Source organism: Leucoraja erinacea, chromosome 6, assembly GCF_028641065.1.
Source record: "Leucoraja erinacea ecotype New England chromosome 6, Leri_hhj_1, whole genome shotgun sequence".
Classification (NCBI taxonomy): Eukaryota; Metazoa; Chordata; class Chondrichthyes; order Rajiformes; family Rajidae; genus Leucoraja; species Leucoraja erinaceus.
In genome coordinates this window covers 59,824,993-59,841,288 of record NC_073382.1, presented here as the reverse complement: position 1 = coordinate 59,841,288, position 16,296 = coordinate 59,824,993, and the positions used below count along the sequence as shown (strand labels likewise).

Here is a 16,296-nt window from a genome sequence, read left to right as displayed (position 1 = left end):
AACCAGCAGCCGTCCGTTTAATTCATTTTTTTTTTCAGTTTTAGTTAGTTTTGTTCGTTGTTTTTTCGGAGAAATTGTGGGGGGAAGGAGGTAACCTTACCTCTAGGTCCCTACCTGGTCGGTGAGGCAGCTTTTTCTCTGGGCTGCCCGTCGACCCGTCCTCGTGGCCTACCAGCTGGCTTGGAGCGCCATTTCCTGGTGGGGACCGCCCAGCACCTCGGCTTCGGTGGCGGCACAGCGCTGGAGCACCATCGCGGAGCGGAGCGGGCAATGCCTTGCCTGGGTCGCTGCGCTGGATCGACGCGCTGGAGCTCCGGTGAGCTGGACTGCCGAGAGCAACACCTCCGGGCTGCGGGTCTGCGGAGCAGAGCGGGCGGCGCCAACATTAACATTGGGAGCCTGGGAGCTCCAACTCGGTGTGTCCTTGTCGGCTTCGGAAGCCGACAATCCCCTGCTGGGAAGCGGCCGTTCCAGGTGGCCCAGCCGCTGTGAGGACTCTCCCGACGCCGGAGCAAGACCACCCGGCTAGAACGGCCAGGAATATCGGGCCTCCGTTGAGGCAACAGCGGTGGCCTTAATAGGCCTGACTTTTGGGAGAACTGGGGTTGGGGACTGGACTTTTGTGTCTTCCCCCACAGTGGTAACCACTGTGGGGGGGATGATTTTTCTGTGTGTAAGGTACTTTGTTAGGCTGTGTCCAAGATGGCTGTTGGAAGAGAGAGTGGACGCTGGTGTGCTTTAGCTGCCGCTGCTCTCTCTTCACATTGTGTTTATTTTGATTTTTTGATTTTGTGGCTTTGGAGCGATTTCTATCTTTAATTTGTGTATTAATGATGTCCTTAATATTTATTTTTCTCCGACTATATGTTTTTTTTCTCTTCTGTTTAATCTTTGTAAGGTGACCTTGAGATTTGAAAGGCGCCCGAAAATAAAATGTATTATTATTATTATTATGCTGACCAAGATGCTCCATCTACACTAGTCCCACCTGCCTGCGTTTGGCCCAAATCCCTCTAAACGTTCCTAGCCATGTATCTGTCCAAATGTCTTTTAAATGTTGTGATAGTACCTCCTCTGACAGTTCGTTCCATTTACCCACCACCCTTGGTGTGGAAAATATTGCCCTTTATATTCCTATTAAATCTTTCCCTCTCATGTTAAACCTATGTCTCTGGTTCTTGATTCCCTTACTCTGGATAAAATAGAGTATATAGCCTATCCCATCATGTGTTTTTTTTCATTATCAAATGAAAATTACTTTGTCTGAAAACGTATGACTTTGACATAAGATTTAAGTCAGTCAGCAAGTCAATGATTCATTGATTTACTCACAGAATAATGGTGAGACATGCAGCAGTTACATCTAGAAAACAGCAATATAACTACTCATAATTTGCCACAGAACTATCAAACATTGCTTGGAACCAGATTGCAGTCCATTGAGATTGATTGTCACTTCACTTAGACCCTGCTTTGTTTTCAGACTTTTTAATTGAATTAAATTTCAGTGGGTTTTTTCCAAGTGCATCCAATCTACCCCATCAGTTGCTACCCAGGTGGTGAAGATATAAATTGCCCCAGTAGCTTTCATCTATAAATTAGTAAAAAATTATCGTCTCTCCAGGGCTTTTTGCTCTTTTGGGATATCCTGGAAATTTCTATAAAACATAACATTGCTACACAAGCTTGAGCTCATAATAGGTAATCATTCATGTCAGGCAGCTGAAAATAATATTGACTAGTCCTTCTGCTAAAAACACAGCCCAGTTAATTAGAGCCCAATTCATTGATATTTTATAATGCAATAGTGAAGCCACACGAGAGCAGTCAATCTGATAAAAGGTCATTACTTCTCGGGTTTTTTTGGAAAGGTCTTCTAACATTTAAATCCAATATTCCTCACTTAAGCAATTTAACTATAACCGAGACTTCAGTTGAATGTTTGTTCAACAGGAAGTGACTTATTTGGCACCGCAATTCCTTTATCCACTTTTGCCTTGTCAATAGTTATTGGTCGTGTCTCCAATTGCTCATTTGTTTACAAATGCAACAAGAAAACCTTGTGCTCCAAATCTTTTACAAAGGTAAAACTACCACAGATGAACTGTTCTGCCCTTCAGGGATAGCACCGGGGGAGAAATGGCTGTATTCTGAAAGAATAAGGGGACAGTTTTCCTGAGCTTTGACTCCATGAAAGCCCAGGCCAAAAATAAATGTGATGGAGGGGACGAGGCCTGCTTTGCTAGGTTTCTATTTTCCTGATCCACAATCACATAAACATTGAGGGACTGGAAACCTATCCTGTCGATCATCCCGACCACAGTTTACATCCCATCTCAAGCAAACATCCGTCTAGCACTGGAGGAGCCGTATGTTGTGCTCCAGACGCTGTACCCCAACATCTTTCGCATCATAACCAGAGATTTCAACAAGGCCAGCTTGAAGAAATCACAACTAAACTAACACATGCAAGTGTTCTGCAGCACCAGGATCAAACACTGCTTGACCATTGCTATTCCACCATCAGATTCCTATCGCTCCATCTCTCACCCTCGCTTTGTGAAATCTGACCACCTGGCTGTGCTTCTTCCTGCATATAGACAGTGATTGAAAAGCACAGCCTGAGCGATGAGAACAGCACAGAGCTGGTCAGGGGAGGCAGAGGAATGACTCTGGAATGCTTGGAGTTAGTAGACTATCAATGTTTAAGGACTCGGCAACGGACCCGAACAAAAGCGCCACGGTTGTTACCAACTTGTTAAGGAAATGTGTAGTAGTGTGTTCCCACGAATATTATCCTCGTATTCCCCACCCAGAAACTTTGGATGAACAAAGTGGTCTGCAATCTTCTGAGGACCAGGTTGGGCATTTAAGTCTGCCGATGCAGATTCATACAACCTAAAAGGGAACTAAATTGGAGATGAGGTAGACATTCAGTTGCTGTGGCAGGGCTTTCATTCCACCACTTCCTACAAGGCGAAATTAGGGTCAGCTCATATGACAGGAAGGCATAACTACTGGACAAGTTCAATGCATTCTATGCACGTTTTGACATTCGAACACTAATGTGCCTTCTCAGGTCCCCATGGACCCAGATGCTATTGTAATCTCAGTCACAAAGGCTGATATCAGAAGATCTTTCAGGATGGTGAACCCTCAGAAAGCATCTGGGCCTGAGCGTGTAACTGGTCGCATTCTCAAAATGTACGCAGTCCAACTGGCTAGAGACTTTTGCAGATATATTCAGCCTCTCATTACTGAGGTCTGAGGTTCCCACCAGCTTCAAAAAGACATCTATAATACCAGTGCCCAAGAAGAGTGAAGGGCCTGTCCCACTTATGTGTCCTTGGCACGCAAATTACGTGACCTCGTGGTCGCGTTGAGGCGCGATGGTCCCCCGTGACTTCATTCGACCGCACAGCCGTCTGGAGCGCGTGATGTCATTTGAAGATAGACACAAAATGCAGGAGTAACTCAGCGGAACCGGCATGATCTCTGGAGAGAAACAATTGGTGATGTTTCGGGTCGAGACCTTTCTTCAGTCTGAAAGAAGGGTCTCTTTCAGACTGAAGAAGGGTCTCGACCCGAAACATCACTAATTGCTTCTCTCCAGAGATGCTGCTGGTCCAGCTGAGTTACTCCTGCATTTTGTGTCTATCTTCAATTTTCTTCAGATTCAGATTCAATTTTAATTGTCATTGTCAGTGTACAGTACAGAGACAACAAAATGCATTTAGCATCTCCCTGGAAGAGCGACATAGCAAATTATTTGAATAAATAATAATAAGTGTCCGGGGGGGGTGGTGATTGGCAGTCACCGAGATACGTTGTTGAGTAGAGTGACAGCCGCCGGGAAGAAGCTGTTCCTCGACCTGCTGGTTCGACAACGGAGAGACCTGTAGCGCCTCCCGGATGGTAGGAGGTTAAACAGTCCATGGTTGGGGTGAGAGCAGTCCTTGGCGATGCTGAGCGCCCTCCGCAGACAGCGCTTGCTTGGACAGACTCAATGGAGGGGAGCGAGGCACCGGTGACGCATTGGGCAATTTTCACCACCCTCTGCAATGCCTTCCGGTCGCAGACAGAGCAGTTGCCATGCCATACTGTGATGCAGTTGGTAAGGATGCTCTCGATGGTGCAGCGGTAGAAGTTCACCAGGATCTGAGGAGACAGATGGACCTTCTTCAGTCTCCTCAGGAAGAAGAGACGCTGGTGAGCCTTCTTGATCAGAGTTGAGGTATTGTGGGTCCAAGAGAGGTCATCGGAGATGTTGACTCCCAGGAACCTGAAGCTAGAAACATGTTCCACCTTCGTCCCGTTAATGTGGATGGGAGTGTGCGTGCCGCCTCTGGACTTCCTGAAGTCTACAATGAGCTCCTTGGTCTTCTTGGAGTTAAGGGCCAGGTTGTTGTCAGCGCACCATGCTGCTAAGTGCTGGACCTCCTCCCTGTAGGCCGACTCATCGTTGTTGCTGATGAGGCCAATCACCGTTGTATCATCTGCATACTTGATGATGGTGTTAGTACCATGTACAGGTGTGCAGTCATACGTGAAGAGGGAGTAGAGGAGGGGGGCTCTGCACACAGCCCTGTGCAACGCCGGTGTTCAGGGTGAGGGTTGAAGAGGTGTGCTTGTCTAACCTAACAGACTGGGGTCTGTTGGTTAGAAAGTCCAGTATCCAGTTGCAGAGGGAGGGGTCGATGCCCAGGTTACCGAGTTTGGTGATCAGTTTTGATGGTATAATGGTATTCTTGGCCCCGCTCGGGGAGTAGAAGTGGGGCGGATCCAGACCGCAACGGCCGTGAGCCCCAGGCCGAGTTCGGCGATCGTTTGCCTGCTTCGGCTGCTGTTAGAGGTGAGAATTTGCATCGCGCCAGGGTCTTGGGCCTGTCCCACTTTGGCCGTCAGTTCCGTGACAGGCCGTTGGCGTGCGAAGATTTTGTGTGCTACAAAAATTTCGGAGCCCCGCGCAATGTCGTGCACAACTACATACCCCTCTGCGTTTTTCAGTGGGACCGGCCCCGCGAGGCCATACGATGCCCGTGCACCTCAACGCGACCACGATTTTTATGCACTTTACTCTAGCATGTGACAAAAGATCTAGAGGGGAGGTAATATTTTTCTCCGTGGAAATACATTCGGTTCTGGAATGTTGCTTGCAACTAATTCCATGATTAATTTTAAGTTATACAAAGTGCTGAGGCTTCCATATAACTACCTTTCAGAGACCTATGTAAAGCCAATGCCCTTCCACTTTTCTGTGATCTGATGATCAGATTCTGCACTGTTAATGGTCACATTGAACATTAAAAAGTCTCCAGTTGCACATTGACTTCTTTTGATTTTATTACAAAGTATTTATTACAAAGCTATTTTATTATAGCTTTCATTAGTGCAACAATATGATTAAATTGTGAGTAAAATTATTATTAGTAAATATTCCACCAAAATGTTTAATAAATTACCACACATAATTATTTTACTGACTCTCAGAAATGCTAATAGAGTGAATCACTGAATGCAATTTGAAGGTAAAATTAATGTTTCTGTTCTGTCTGTGACATTAATCCATTTTCAAATATGAAGCCAGCAAATAGAACAGTTATGCCTCGTTACGTTTTGGAGATTCATCTGAGCATTGAATAGTTTCTTTTGATAAATCAATTACTCCTCTTTCCTACCATTTACTCTGATGGTTTCACCAAGGGCACAATAACTCTGCCAAAGCCACAGAAAAGCGCAAATCTTAGAGAAAAAAAACAGAGATATGGCATTGGTGTTAGGCATCCAAGTTTGGATTTACACTGTATATAATCTGTGGTCCTAAAACCCAGCAATATAATCAAGATAAATAATAAAATATAACGTACATTTTCACCCTGTATTTGAAGGTCATGAGCTTACCATGACTATAGTTAACATCAAATTCATTCTGGTTTGATATTTCATCCTGATAGTATCCCACTGTGCATTGGCTGATGGGGATTCCAGGGGAAATGAATAAAGATTATTCCCTGTGGTACCTTGTTTTGTCACGAAAGGGGCATGATCATTACATTTGTTAAGTGTACATGCAGACTGTTAATAACCCAGAGACTTCAACGTTATTCATGAAACTGCATTCAATAAACTACATAATGTATTACTGAACTATGAGAAGTTTATCTTTTCTGTGGTCGATGTAAGCTGACATTGAAAATAATTGTAAACCAGCATCCAGGGTTCATTGTTTCTACATTGCAAATAATTTCAAGAAATATATGTCTTGAATTTTCTAATAAACTATAAGCCTATCTGCAGTCTTCTCCTTATCTCTAAAAGCTTTGACAGTATTTTTTCTACTTCTTGCTTAATATTATAATCTGTCTTATTATTTTTTGCCCTTGCCATAGCATATAAATTCAGCAATAGTCAGGGTAAATGCCCACCACAGAATTTTCCAGGGATCTAGGAATGGGCAATACTTACATGTAGCCTCCCAAAGCATGTATACCCTGAGAATAAATTAAAACAATGTGCTATGAATATAAAGTGTCAATACTTTCCAGATTCATGCCTTTCTCTTGTTGATAATTTGATAATTACATATTTCATTGTGCCATTGTAACTTGCAGTAGTATTAGAGAGGATAGCATTCAGTGTTATTATTTGTACATTGAATGGAATCATGGGCTCAAAGACAAATATAAAATAGACACCCATCAAGTCAATGTCGACCAAAACCCACCCATTTATACTAATCATACATTCATCCCAATTTAATCTACTCTCCTTCTCCCCACCGTCTCATCAATTTACCTCAGATTCTACCACTCATCAAATCAGTGGAGGCAATTTACAGCTGCCAATTAATTATCAACTCGCATATCTTTGGGATGAGGGAGGAAACCGGAGCATCCGGAGGAAGCTCATGTGGTCACAGGGTGAATTTACAAACTCCACACAGACAGCACCCAAGATTATAGGTGTCTGTGAACCAGCAGCTCTACCAGCTGTGCCACTATCCTGCCCTTAAATCAATAATACAAATATCTTCTAAAGCTTTTGGAATTAGCACTTACTAATATTTTCATATTGGACTTAAGAAGATGCGCAAATGGTGTCAGGAAGCTGGATCCGTTTTCTTTTCTCGTTGTCAGATTTTCCCCAGGTGCTCCAATAAATAATGTATATATGATAAAGGCTGGACTATCTGCCATTGTTAGATCAATTTAAGCTTCAAACAGTTCCTATCATTCGAAGCAAGAAAATGCTGGAGCAAATCTACAGGTCAGGTAGCTTGCTGGAGAACATTAATAGCTGATGTTTCGGGTCGGGACACTTCTTCAGTCATTCATTGTCCTGAATCCCTACTATTTAACATTAATTCCTCTGGTTGATCTATTAATCTATTAGATCTATTAATTCCTCTGGTTAAGGAATTAATAGATCAAAGCCAAATCTTGATGGCTTTTGACTGTGCACATTTTGCATTTCTTTTCATTTTAAGACTGGTCAATAGTTCAGTCATGTCAGTTCATCGCTAAAGCAAGCAATGTCCTAAATAAAGTTACCAAAGTCTCAAAGGCATCTTCATGTTCAAATGCATTTCAACATGTGACAAAGTTGATCATAATTTTAAATAAAATCAAAACCAGTGAATATATTGATCCATTTACAGTTGCAAGGGCAATATCCTTAAGCAACCTGAAGAGAGAACCAACCCTATCTGATTTGTCTTTGCTAATCAATTACTTTCAGAATGATACAAAAGTAAGATGTAATGTTTATGTATTTTTAAAAAGCACTTGATTAGTTTCATTTCAAATGATTGCAACTATTTCAAGTTAATTTCAAATATCTCCAAATTACTCTAAAACAAAATATTGCAAAATTTGTTGTAAACAGTAAACTTATAAGTTGGTTCATCCAAAGAATCTCCAGTGCAATATAAATAAATAATTTCGAAACCATTCACTAGATCATTAGAGAAAACTTTCAAGGTGAAGACTTTGTTACAGTGCCATAAGTAACGTTAATGTTTCCTGTAAAGATGTTCATTGCTAATGTTGCTTTCTCCTTTTGTTAGTCCATTTTAGGAGTCCAGTGTGTCGTACAGAAACAGCTCAAAGCCTTTGTTACACTGGAACATTTTGGGCAGATATATGGGGGAAGTGGAATTGGGTGTCAGCCAAAAGCACGGATGAAGAAATTTGCGACGGGCGGTTCAATCCTTGGCAAAGGAGTGAAGTTTGCTGTTCGAAGAGGGAAAGTAAGCACAGATATCATTAGTGTGGCCAATGAAGATGGAAGGAGAGTGGCTGCAATCTTAAATAATGCCCTTTACCTGGAAAATATCCACTTCACCATTGATGGTGAGGACACACATTATTTCATTAAACTGGGGTCAGCAGAGAAAGATCTTGCTATTTTGGGACTTACTGGTGGAAGGCGAACCCTGGAGAATGGAATCAATGCTACTGTGTCTCAAATTAATACTGTACTGAATGGAAGGACTAGAAGATACACCGATATTAAACTTCAATATGGTCCGTTGTGTTTAAACACACGATATGGGACAACCATGGATGAAGAGAAGGCCCGTGTCTTGGAGTTGGCCAGGTTGCGGGCTGTGACGGCCGCCTGGACTAGAGAAAGGCAAAGGCTACAAGATGGAGAGGAGGGAATTCGCTCATGGACAGAGGGAGAGAAGCAGCAGCTGCTGATCACCGGCAGAGTGCAAGGCTATGATGGCTATTTTATAAAAACTGTTGAGCAATATCCTGAATTGTCAGACAGTGTAAATAATATCCATTTCATGAGACAGAGTGAAATGGGCAAGAGGTAACAGTAAAGAACTATGCGCCAACCACTTTGCCAAAGACAGCTGCTTATGTGGCCATTTTTCAGGCTGTGTTGTTACAATTATTTTTGAAAACCGTTGCATTGTAATTCTTGCAATGTGCTGAGTTTTTCCCCCCTTTTTTTGACTTCACACATTTTGCATTGAGCAAAAGGTATTTTGCAGTAGTGTGATTAAAGTAAATATTTGCTATTTTCTAATATTTCAACTGTGACTATTGGTTTACAGCCAGTACAAACTGAGAACCGAGAGTGCAGGACACATTACCAGTAAAGAATGTGCCCTCTCAGTGTCCACTTAAAAAAATTCAATGGATTATTATAGACCTCTTTTGTTAATTCTTTGGGACTTCTCATGAGATGCATTTTGATGCAGCAAAGGACTAAATCTGCATTTTATATCGACAAAGAAATTAACAACTTGTGTGAGAACTATCCTGAGGTTCTGAAGTGAATTGGAGAAATATCTCAACCCTTGTGTTTCTAACACTGTATTCTGATTGTGTAAATAAGCAAGGCTGTAAATAAACGCGAATGTAGATAACTTCTAGAACAACAGAAGCGACCCTGAGTAGACTTCAGTAGAAAATAAAATGGTTATTTTGTGTTTTTAATTTTTTACTGATTTCAATCAGAAGTGATATTATAGGTAAATTGAGAGATTGGAAATGTTTTAGTTTGGAGTTGTGTTTTAATTGTATGGGTCCTTTTTTTTTGCTTCTGTTTCCTTTCAATAGTTGTTTTAAGCTTAATTTAACTTCTCTAAAGTTTGATTTTTTATTAAAAGTTAAAGGATACTCTGTTTCTACTGTTTATTCATTTATTATTCGTTCGTTATTTAATTTTAATCACAGTTTTGTTGGGTGGTGCCACATTAAAAGAAAAATCCCACTTGTCGCTGAACCAATGTAGATGTAACTTGCAACAAAAGTCATTCATTCCTATCTCGAACTGAACCATTTAACACTAATTATTGGCTGTTAATTTGTGTTGTTTTCATTCTTTAGGTTTTCAGTAAATGTTTAATGTCCTTTGAATTGGTCTAATGTGTGTTTTGGGGTTGGACGATGTAGGTACATGTGTATTTATAGACATATGTGTATCACAATATTAATATCTCATGATATTGTTATTGTGACCCAGTGTTTTGACCTTAGAAGCATCTTCATAATTATTGCTTTGTTACTGTGCAACTCAAGTATCACAATTATTTACTGTTGAAGATATGGTGACATATGGGGCAGATTTTTATATTTGTTTATTTGGAACTTGAAGTATCATAAATGCTGTGATATGCTGTTAAATGGAAATATTATATGATTCCCCCAAATTTAAAATATTGACCAACTCCTATTTTTGTGTTCTTTTATATTTTTATGCATTTTGTATAACATACTGCAATCATTTTTAGATTATAAGAACACCCAGTCCAGCAAATTTAATGTCTCCTAATAAAAAGTGAATCATATAGTGTGCACAACAAATAAAAACAGCTGTTAGCATTCAGTGGGGGATTAATGTTTGTATTTTCTTATAGTAATTCAATATATATAATGAAAATGAACGAACAGTTAACCCTTAACATGTCAATGAGAAAAACTGTTGTTTGATAGATTTTAAGAAAAACTCCTTTCAATATAACTCTGGAGGAATATTTGTTTACATTTAATGAAATTCCTTTAATGTTGTTTATTTCCCTTATGTTATATCTATATATTTATGTGCTGTGTCACTTGCACTTCCTTATCGAAAAGGACGATCATTATTGATTGTATTCAGCCAAGCATTGAAAAACAAGTGTGTTTAAGAAGGAACTGCAGATGCTGGAAAATCGAAGGTACACAAAAATGCTGGAGAAACTCAGTGGGTGCAGCAGCATCTATGGAGCAAAGGAAATAGCACCGTTTTGGGCCGAAACCCTTCTTCAGACTGATGGGGGGTGGGGGGGCGGCAGGGAGAAGAAAGGAAAAAGGAGGAGGAGGAGCCCGAGGGCTGAGGGAGAGATAGGAAGGGGAGGAGACAGCAAGGGCTAACAAAATTAGGAGAATTCAATGTTCATGCCCCCAGGATGCAGTGCAGTTCCTCCAATTTCCAGTGTTGCTCGCTCTGGCCATGGAGGAGACCCAGGACAGAGAGGTCAGATACTGAATGGGAGGGGGAGTTGAAGTGCTGAGCCACCGGGAGGTCAGGTTGGTTATTGCGGACCGAGCGGAGGTGTTCGGCGAAACAATCGCCAAGCCTCCGCTTGGTCTCACCGATGTAGATCAGCTGACATCTAGAGCAGCGGATGCAATAGATGAGGTTGGAGGAGATGCAGGTGAACCTATGTCGCACCTGGAACGACTGCTTGGGTCCTTGAATGAAGTTGAGGGGGGAGGTGAGGGGGGAGGTAAAGCGACAGTGACATTGAAAAACAACTGATCCTGAGTTCATATCATTTTTGTGAGATATTATTTTCCAATTGCACAGTGCCTTCCCAGCATATGAAGTCCAAGAAATTCATCCTGGATGCAAATATGTACCTTTGGTATCCAATTCTACTTATTGAGGAGCAAAGCAGCAAAGTCATTATTAAATTATTCACATTCTAATACAATTGCAAATTTCAGCATTGAATATTATCAAGATTGAATTAAATATTCACTGTAAAATAACGTTTTATGTGGAATGGTTTCTCCTGGTGAAGCTTTGATGTTGAAATCATCATGTTAAAGTTAGGAGATGTTTGAAAAAGCTACAAGCATTTCGACAGAGAATTTGATTGTGGTGGCATATAAGTTGCGACTATTTAAATCGACAGCTCTCGGGTTGAGTTGATAATGGTACTAGAAATCGGAAATGAAAAGCGAGAGCTATAAACGGTGAGCATTAATCAAACAGCTTGTGAATATCATCCAAATACAACGATTTCCAGGCTCTGACTCAATTACAATTATTTAAGAATATAAATTAAGTGCATTTAAAATATGTGTGTGACATTTTCACGTTCAGCCAACTAGAGTGAGAAAGACTGGTTATTTTGAATTGATTTAACTGGAACCAAAAGGATAGAAACACTGTGAAAACTATGTCTAGGGACAGGTTAAAAAAAATTAAATGATCGTTTTCAATAACCAATTAATGGTTTGGGAACTAAATGTTTGATCTTATTAGAAGTAATTCAGCATAAAATTAAGCCAAGGAGAATGGAAATGAATTGATTTAATTGACTCTGGATGCTTGCGTCTTTAAAATTTGTATGGATCATCCATTGTGCTTTTCCATAAGGGAATAGTGCATAGCTTGAAACATTGAACTAAAGTTCTATATATATATATATATATATATATATCACCTTTAGCATAATAAAGCTCCCTTGGTGATTCTCAGCAGCCTTATCAAATATAATGCGATGGTATAAACCCCTGACTCCCATGGCTACATTGACTACAACAATTCCAACACGTTCTCTTGTCAGGATGTAATCCCTTTCTCCCAGTTTCTCTGTGTCCATCATTTCTACTCTTAAGATAAAGCATTCCGTTTTAGGACATCTGAACTGTCCTTCTTTCTCGGGAAACATGGCTTCCCTTCTGCTGTGATTGATCGAGCCATCTCTCGCAATTCATCCATTTCTATCATCCACTTGCCTCTGACCCCCAACTCCCCACTACCTCCCCCTCCCCTACTTGTGTCCATATGCCCAGCATCCTTCACCTGCTTTTGGTGCGCCAGTCACCTCTCACTTCTGTCTTGCCACACACCCTCGCCCCTTTATACTGACTTTCTCCCCTCTTCACTCAGTCCTGATGTGACTCAGTCCTATGACAGAAGGTAACCATTTCTTTTCACCTGCAGATGTTGCTCAACTCGCTCAGTTCCTCCTGCAGATTTCTATTGGCTCCAAATGCCAGTTTCTAGTATCTCCAAAATTGACGCCAGGCTGACGAAGAAAGTATTAGGCTTGATGACCAAAAATATCTTTTAAAGCATCTTCAAGATAGGTGGCAGTCTGGAAAGGTTTTGGTAAGGACTTTTCTGCATGTGGATCAGGTAACTGAAGGTTCAACTGTTAATAGTGCTGTAATATCATTGCAGGATTATCAAAACGCAAGACAGCATAAACCCCAGATGGGTATAAGGCAAGAAGAGAATACAGCGGTGGAGAAGGGACATTCATGGAGCTGTTTGGAAACAAGGATGACAACATTAAGATCAAGTTGAAGTTTAACTATAATACATTTTAGGTGCACAGAAGCAGATTTAATGTATAAGAAGGTATATATGAGGACATATAAAGCATAATTTTATATGACCTACCATTACAGAGAGATTAGCCAGGATTGATTTGGAATATAATAGAAAGAACTGCAGATGCTGGTTTACAACAAAGATAGACACAAAGTGTTGGAATAATTCAGCCAGTCAAGCAACAAGTCTAGAGAAAATGAATAGGTGATGTTTCGGGTTGGAACTGTACGTCAACTTTCCATGTTCTCCAGAGATGCTGTCTGACCTGCTGAGTTGCTCCAGCATCTTTGACTTGAAATAGCTAAATATATGTCAGAATAAAGCAGTTATATTTATAGAATTGCATAGCATGAAAACAGGCACTTCAGCCCAACACATCCATGATTTGGTCGGCAATGTCTTTTTGAACATCCACATTACAGTCCCTCTCCATTTAAAAAAATATTCATTATTTCCATTTTTTATTTCTACCTATTTGGATGACCTCACATTTTCTACAAGTAATTCTACCTGCCTTACTCTCGTCCACAGTGGGCATGCGCTACCATTTGCTTTCACTTTTCCCTCGTCTTTTCCTTGATGTATCCTGATAATTTCCTTGCAGAAACAAGGAACTGCAGATGCAGGTTTACCAAGGAAGGACAGAAAATGCTGGTCAGGGATGATGCCTGACCTCAGCGGGTCAGGCATCATTATTGGAAAACATGGATAGATAACGTTTCGAGTCGGGATCATTGTCATCCAGTCATTTCTTTCATCGATCATCGATTTTGAAATGGATGGCAACACTCAACTCTATTCATTATCATCTAGCTGGGTAAGACCACACTCACCTGGTTCTACTCTTTATCAATTTGGAGCCAGATTCACCAGCAATCATTTTGCACCTGTGTTTTGCATGCTTGCCTTTGGTATCCCCCTGTTATTTCTCATCTGCTTGCAGGGTCTCAAGAAAGCACAGAATCACTCGTATCACTGTGGAACAGCACGGTGGCACAGCTAGTAGAGCAGCTGCCTCACTGCGAAAGAGACCCAGGTTCAATCCTGTCCTTGGGTGCTGTCTGTGTGGTGCTTGCACAAACTCTCTGTAACTGCGTGGGTTTTCTCTGGTTAGGAAATCCCTGCAAAAGTTCTCTACCACCCATTCCTTTTAAAACATCCTTCAAAATCTATTTCTTTTAGTAAGCCTTTGATCATGTTCCTTCTTATTCACCCGTGGCTCTGTGAAATTGTATTTATTAACTGTTAGGATATTTGATACATTAAGGGCAACAAATAAATACTAGCTGCTGTTCGGAAAGATAAAGAGTTAAAAAGACAAGTCTTAATGCTTCTAAAAAAGGATAATACTTGGAAGCAGAAATAGTTTGTTATCAACTATTCCAAATTGCATTGTATATCAACTAATGACTCTGTTAACAAGCAATGCTGATGACAGTCATTTCTGCATGATGACTCAAAGAAAATTACACCATTGACATTATGTGTAGATCTTAGGTCGACTGGTTCACTTTGAAAGAGGGAACATCAAAGGATTGGATGGTGATGATGGAAAAAGATTATTGCACACATGCCCTATGTGCCGCCGCATCAGCAGCTTTTATTTATTTACTGTATGTGGTGGCCCACACAGTGAATAGTGAACTGGAGCTGAACCGACAGTATTTACTGCTGGAACTTTAATGCCGTACATTTATCTTCATTGGAAATCTGCATATACTCCTAGAGACAGGAGACACTTATCCCCTGGGTCTCTGAGGAAATAAATTGTTTTTTAATATAATATGCCATCTGGTCTCCTATTTGCAGCACAAAAGAAAATGGCTGGTTTTACTGGTGAAATATTTACGTAATGGAATTCATTGTGCAAAGGGAAGGGGGGTTTCCATTCCCAATGTCAGGCTGCTGCTGCTGCATGTAGACTAATCAGAGCTGTCAACATCAGACTGATCCTATCATCTAAGGAACTGCAACTTGCTGTCAAGGAGATTACTTTGTTTTTGCAATCTCTCAGCTTTTCTCTTTGGACTAGCAAGCAAGTTTAAGAATGTCACCTTAAAATGACCGAACATGTGGAGTCCCTAATTATGTATGTGTAAATCCTAATTATGCATGTGAAATCTCAGATGTACAAAATTGCTGCAAAGTTACATTTATCTTGGCATTCAAATCCTGAACATGGTAGATTTTGTTTTTAAGCTGCTGTTAAGCTCCATCAGTCTGGGCACAAAGGACTTCCTATAAATGCAATAGTGCAAATTTATTAGAAGACTTTAGTTTATTGTCACTTGTAGCGAGGTACTGCGAAAAGCTTTTGTTGCATCCTAACCAGTCAGCGGAAAAACAATACATGATTGCAATCGAGCCATCCACAGGTACAGCCACAGAGGTACAGATATATGACAAAAGGAATAACATTTAATGCAAGATAAAGTCCAGTAAAGTCCAATTAAAAATTGTCCAAGGGTTTCCAGTGAGGTAGACAGTAGCTCAGGACTGCTCTCAAATAGTTGATAGGATGCTTTAGTTGCCTGATGACAGCTTGGAATAGTGTCCCTGAATCTGGAGGTGTGCATTTTCACACTTGTGTACCTCTTACCTGAAGGGAGAGGGAAGAAGAGAGAGTGACCGGGGTGAAACTAATCCTTATTATTCTGGTGGCCTTGCCAAGGCAGCGTGAGGTGTAAATAGAGTCATTAGAAGGGAGATTGATTTGTGTGATGGTCTGGGCTGCGTCCACAATTCTCTGCAATTCATTGCGTTCTTGGATGAAGCTGTTCCCAAACCATGCTGTGATGCAACCTGATAAAATGCTTTCCATGGCGCATCTGTAGAAGTTGGGGACATGCCTTCTCAGGGAGTAGAGGCATTGGTGTGCTTTCTTGACCGTTATGGCAGTAATTCAATGTGAAACCACTGGTATTTCTCAGTGTAAATGTCAGGAAATCTGGGTCATTGTCAGTGTACAGTACAGAGACAACGAAATGCATTTAGCATCTCCCTTGAAGAGCGACATAGCAAACGATTTGAAAAAAAAAAATAAATATAAGTGTATTGGCAGTCACTGAGGTACGTTGTTTAGTAGAGTGACAGCCGCCGACGACCTGCTGGTTAGGTAGCGCCTCCCGGATGGTAGGAGGGTAAACAGTCCATGCATCAGTGCCTCATGGAGCCCAACAACAGAGCATCAACTTCTTGCGATTCCTCAACAAGCTGGCGTGTTGCTCA

General features: G+C 41.0%; 1 protein-coding gene across 5 annotated transcripts in view; it reads left to right on the top strand.

The window, feature by feature from the left end:
- The window catches only part of tenm4 (teneurin transmembrane protein 4), a 531,769-nt gene extending 522,131 nt beyond the window's left edge, over positions 1-9,638 (top strand). For all 5 annotated transcript variants that reach the window (XM_055637190.1, XM_055637189.1, XM_055637191.1 and 2 more), the window contains one exon: positions 8,066-9,638. In XM_055637190.1, the coding sequence (XP_055493165.1) occupies positions 8,066-8,824 (759 nt within the window). In that variant the 3' untranslated portion in view covers positions 8,825-9,638. The remainder of the gene's footprint in view (positions 1-8,065) is intronic.
- The last annotated feature ends 6,658 nt before the right edge of the window (positions 9,639-16,296 follow it).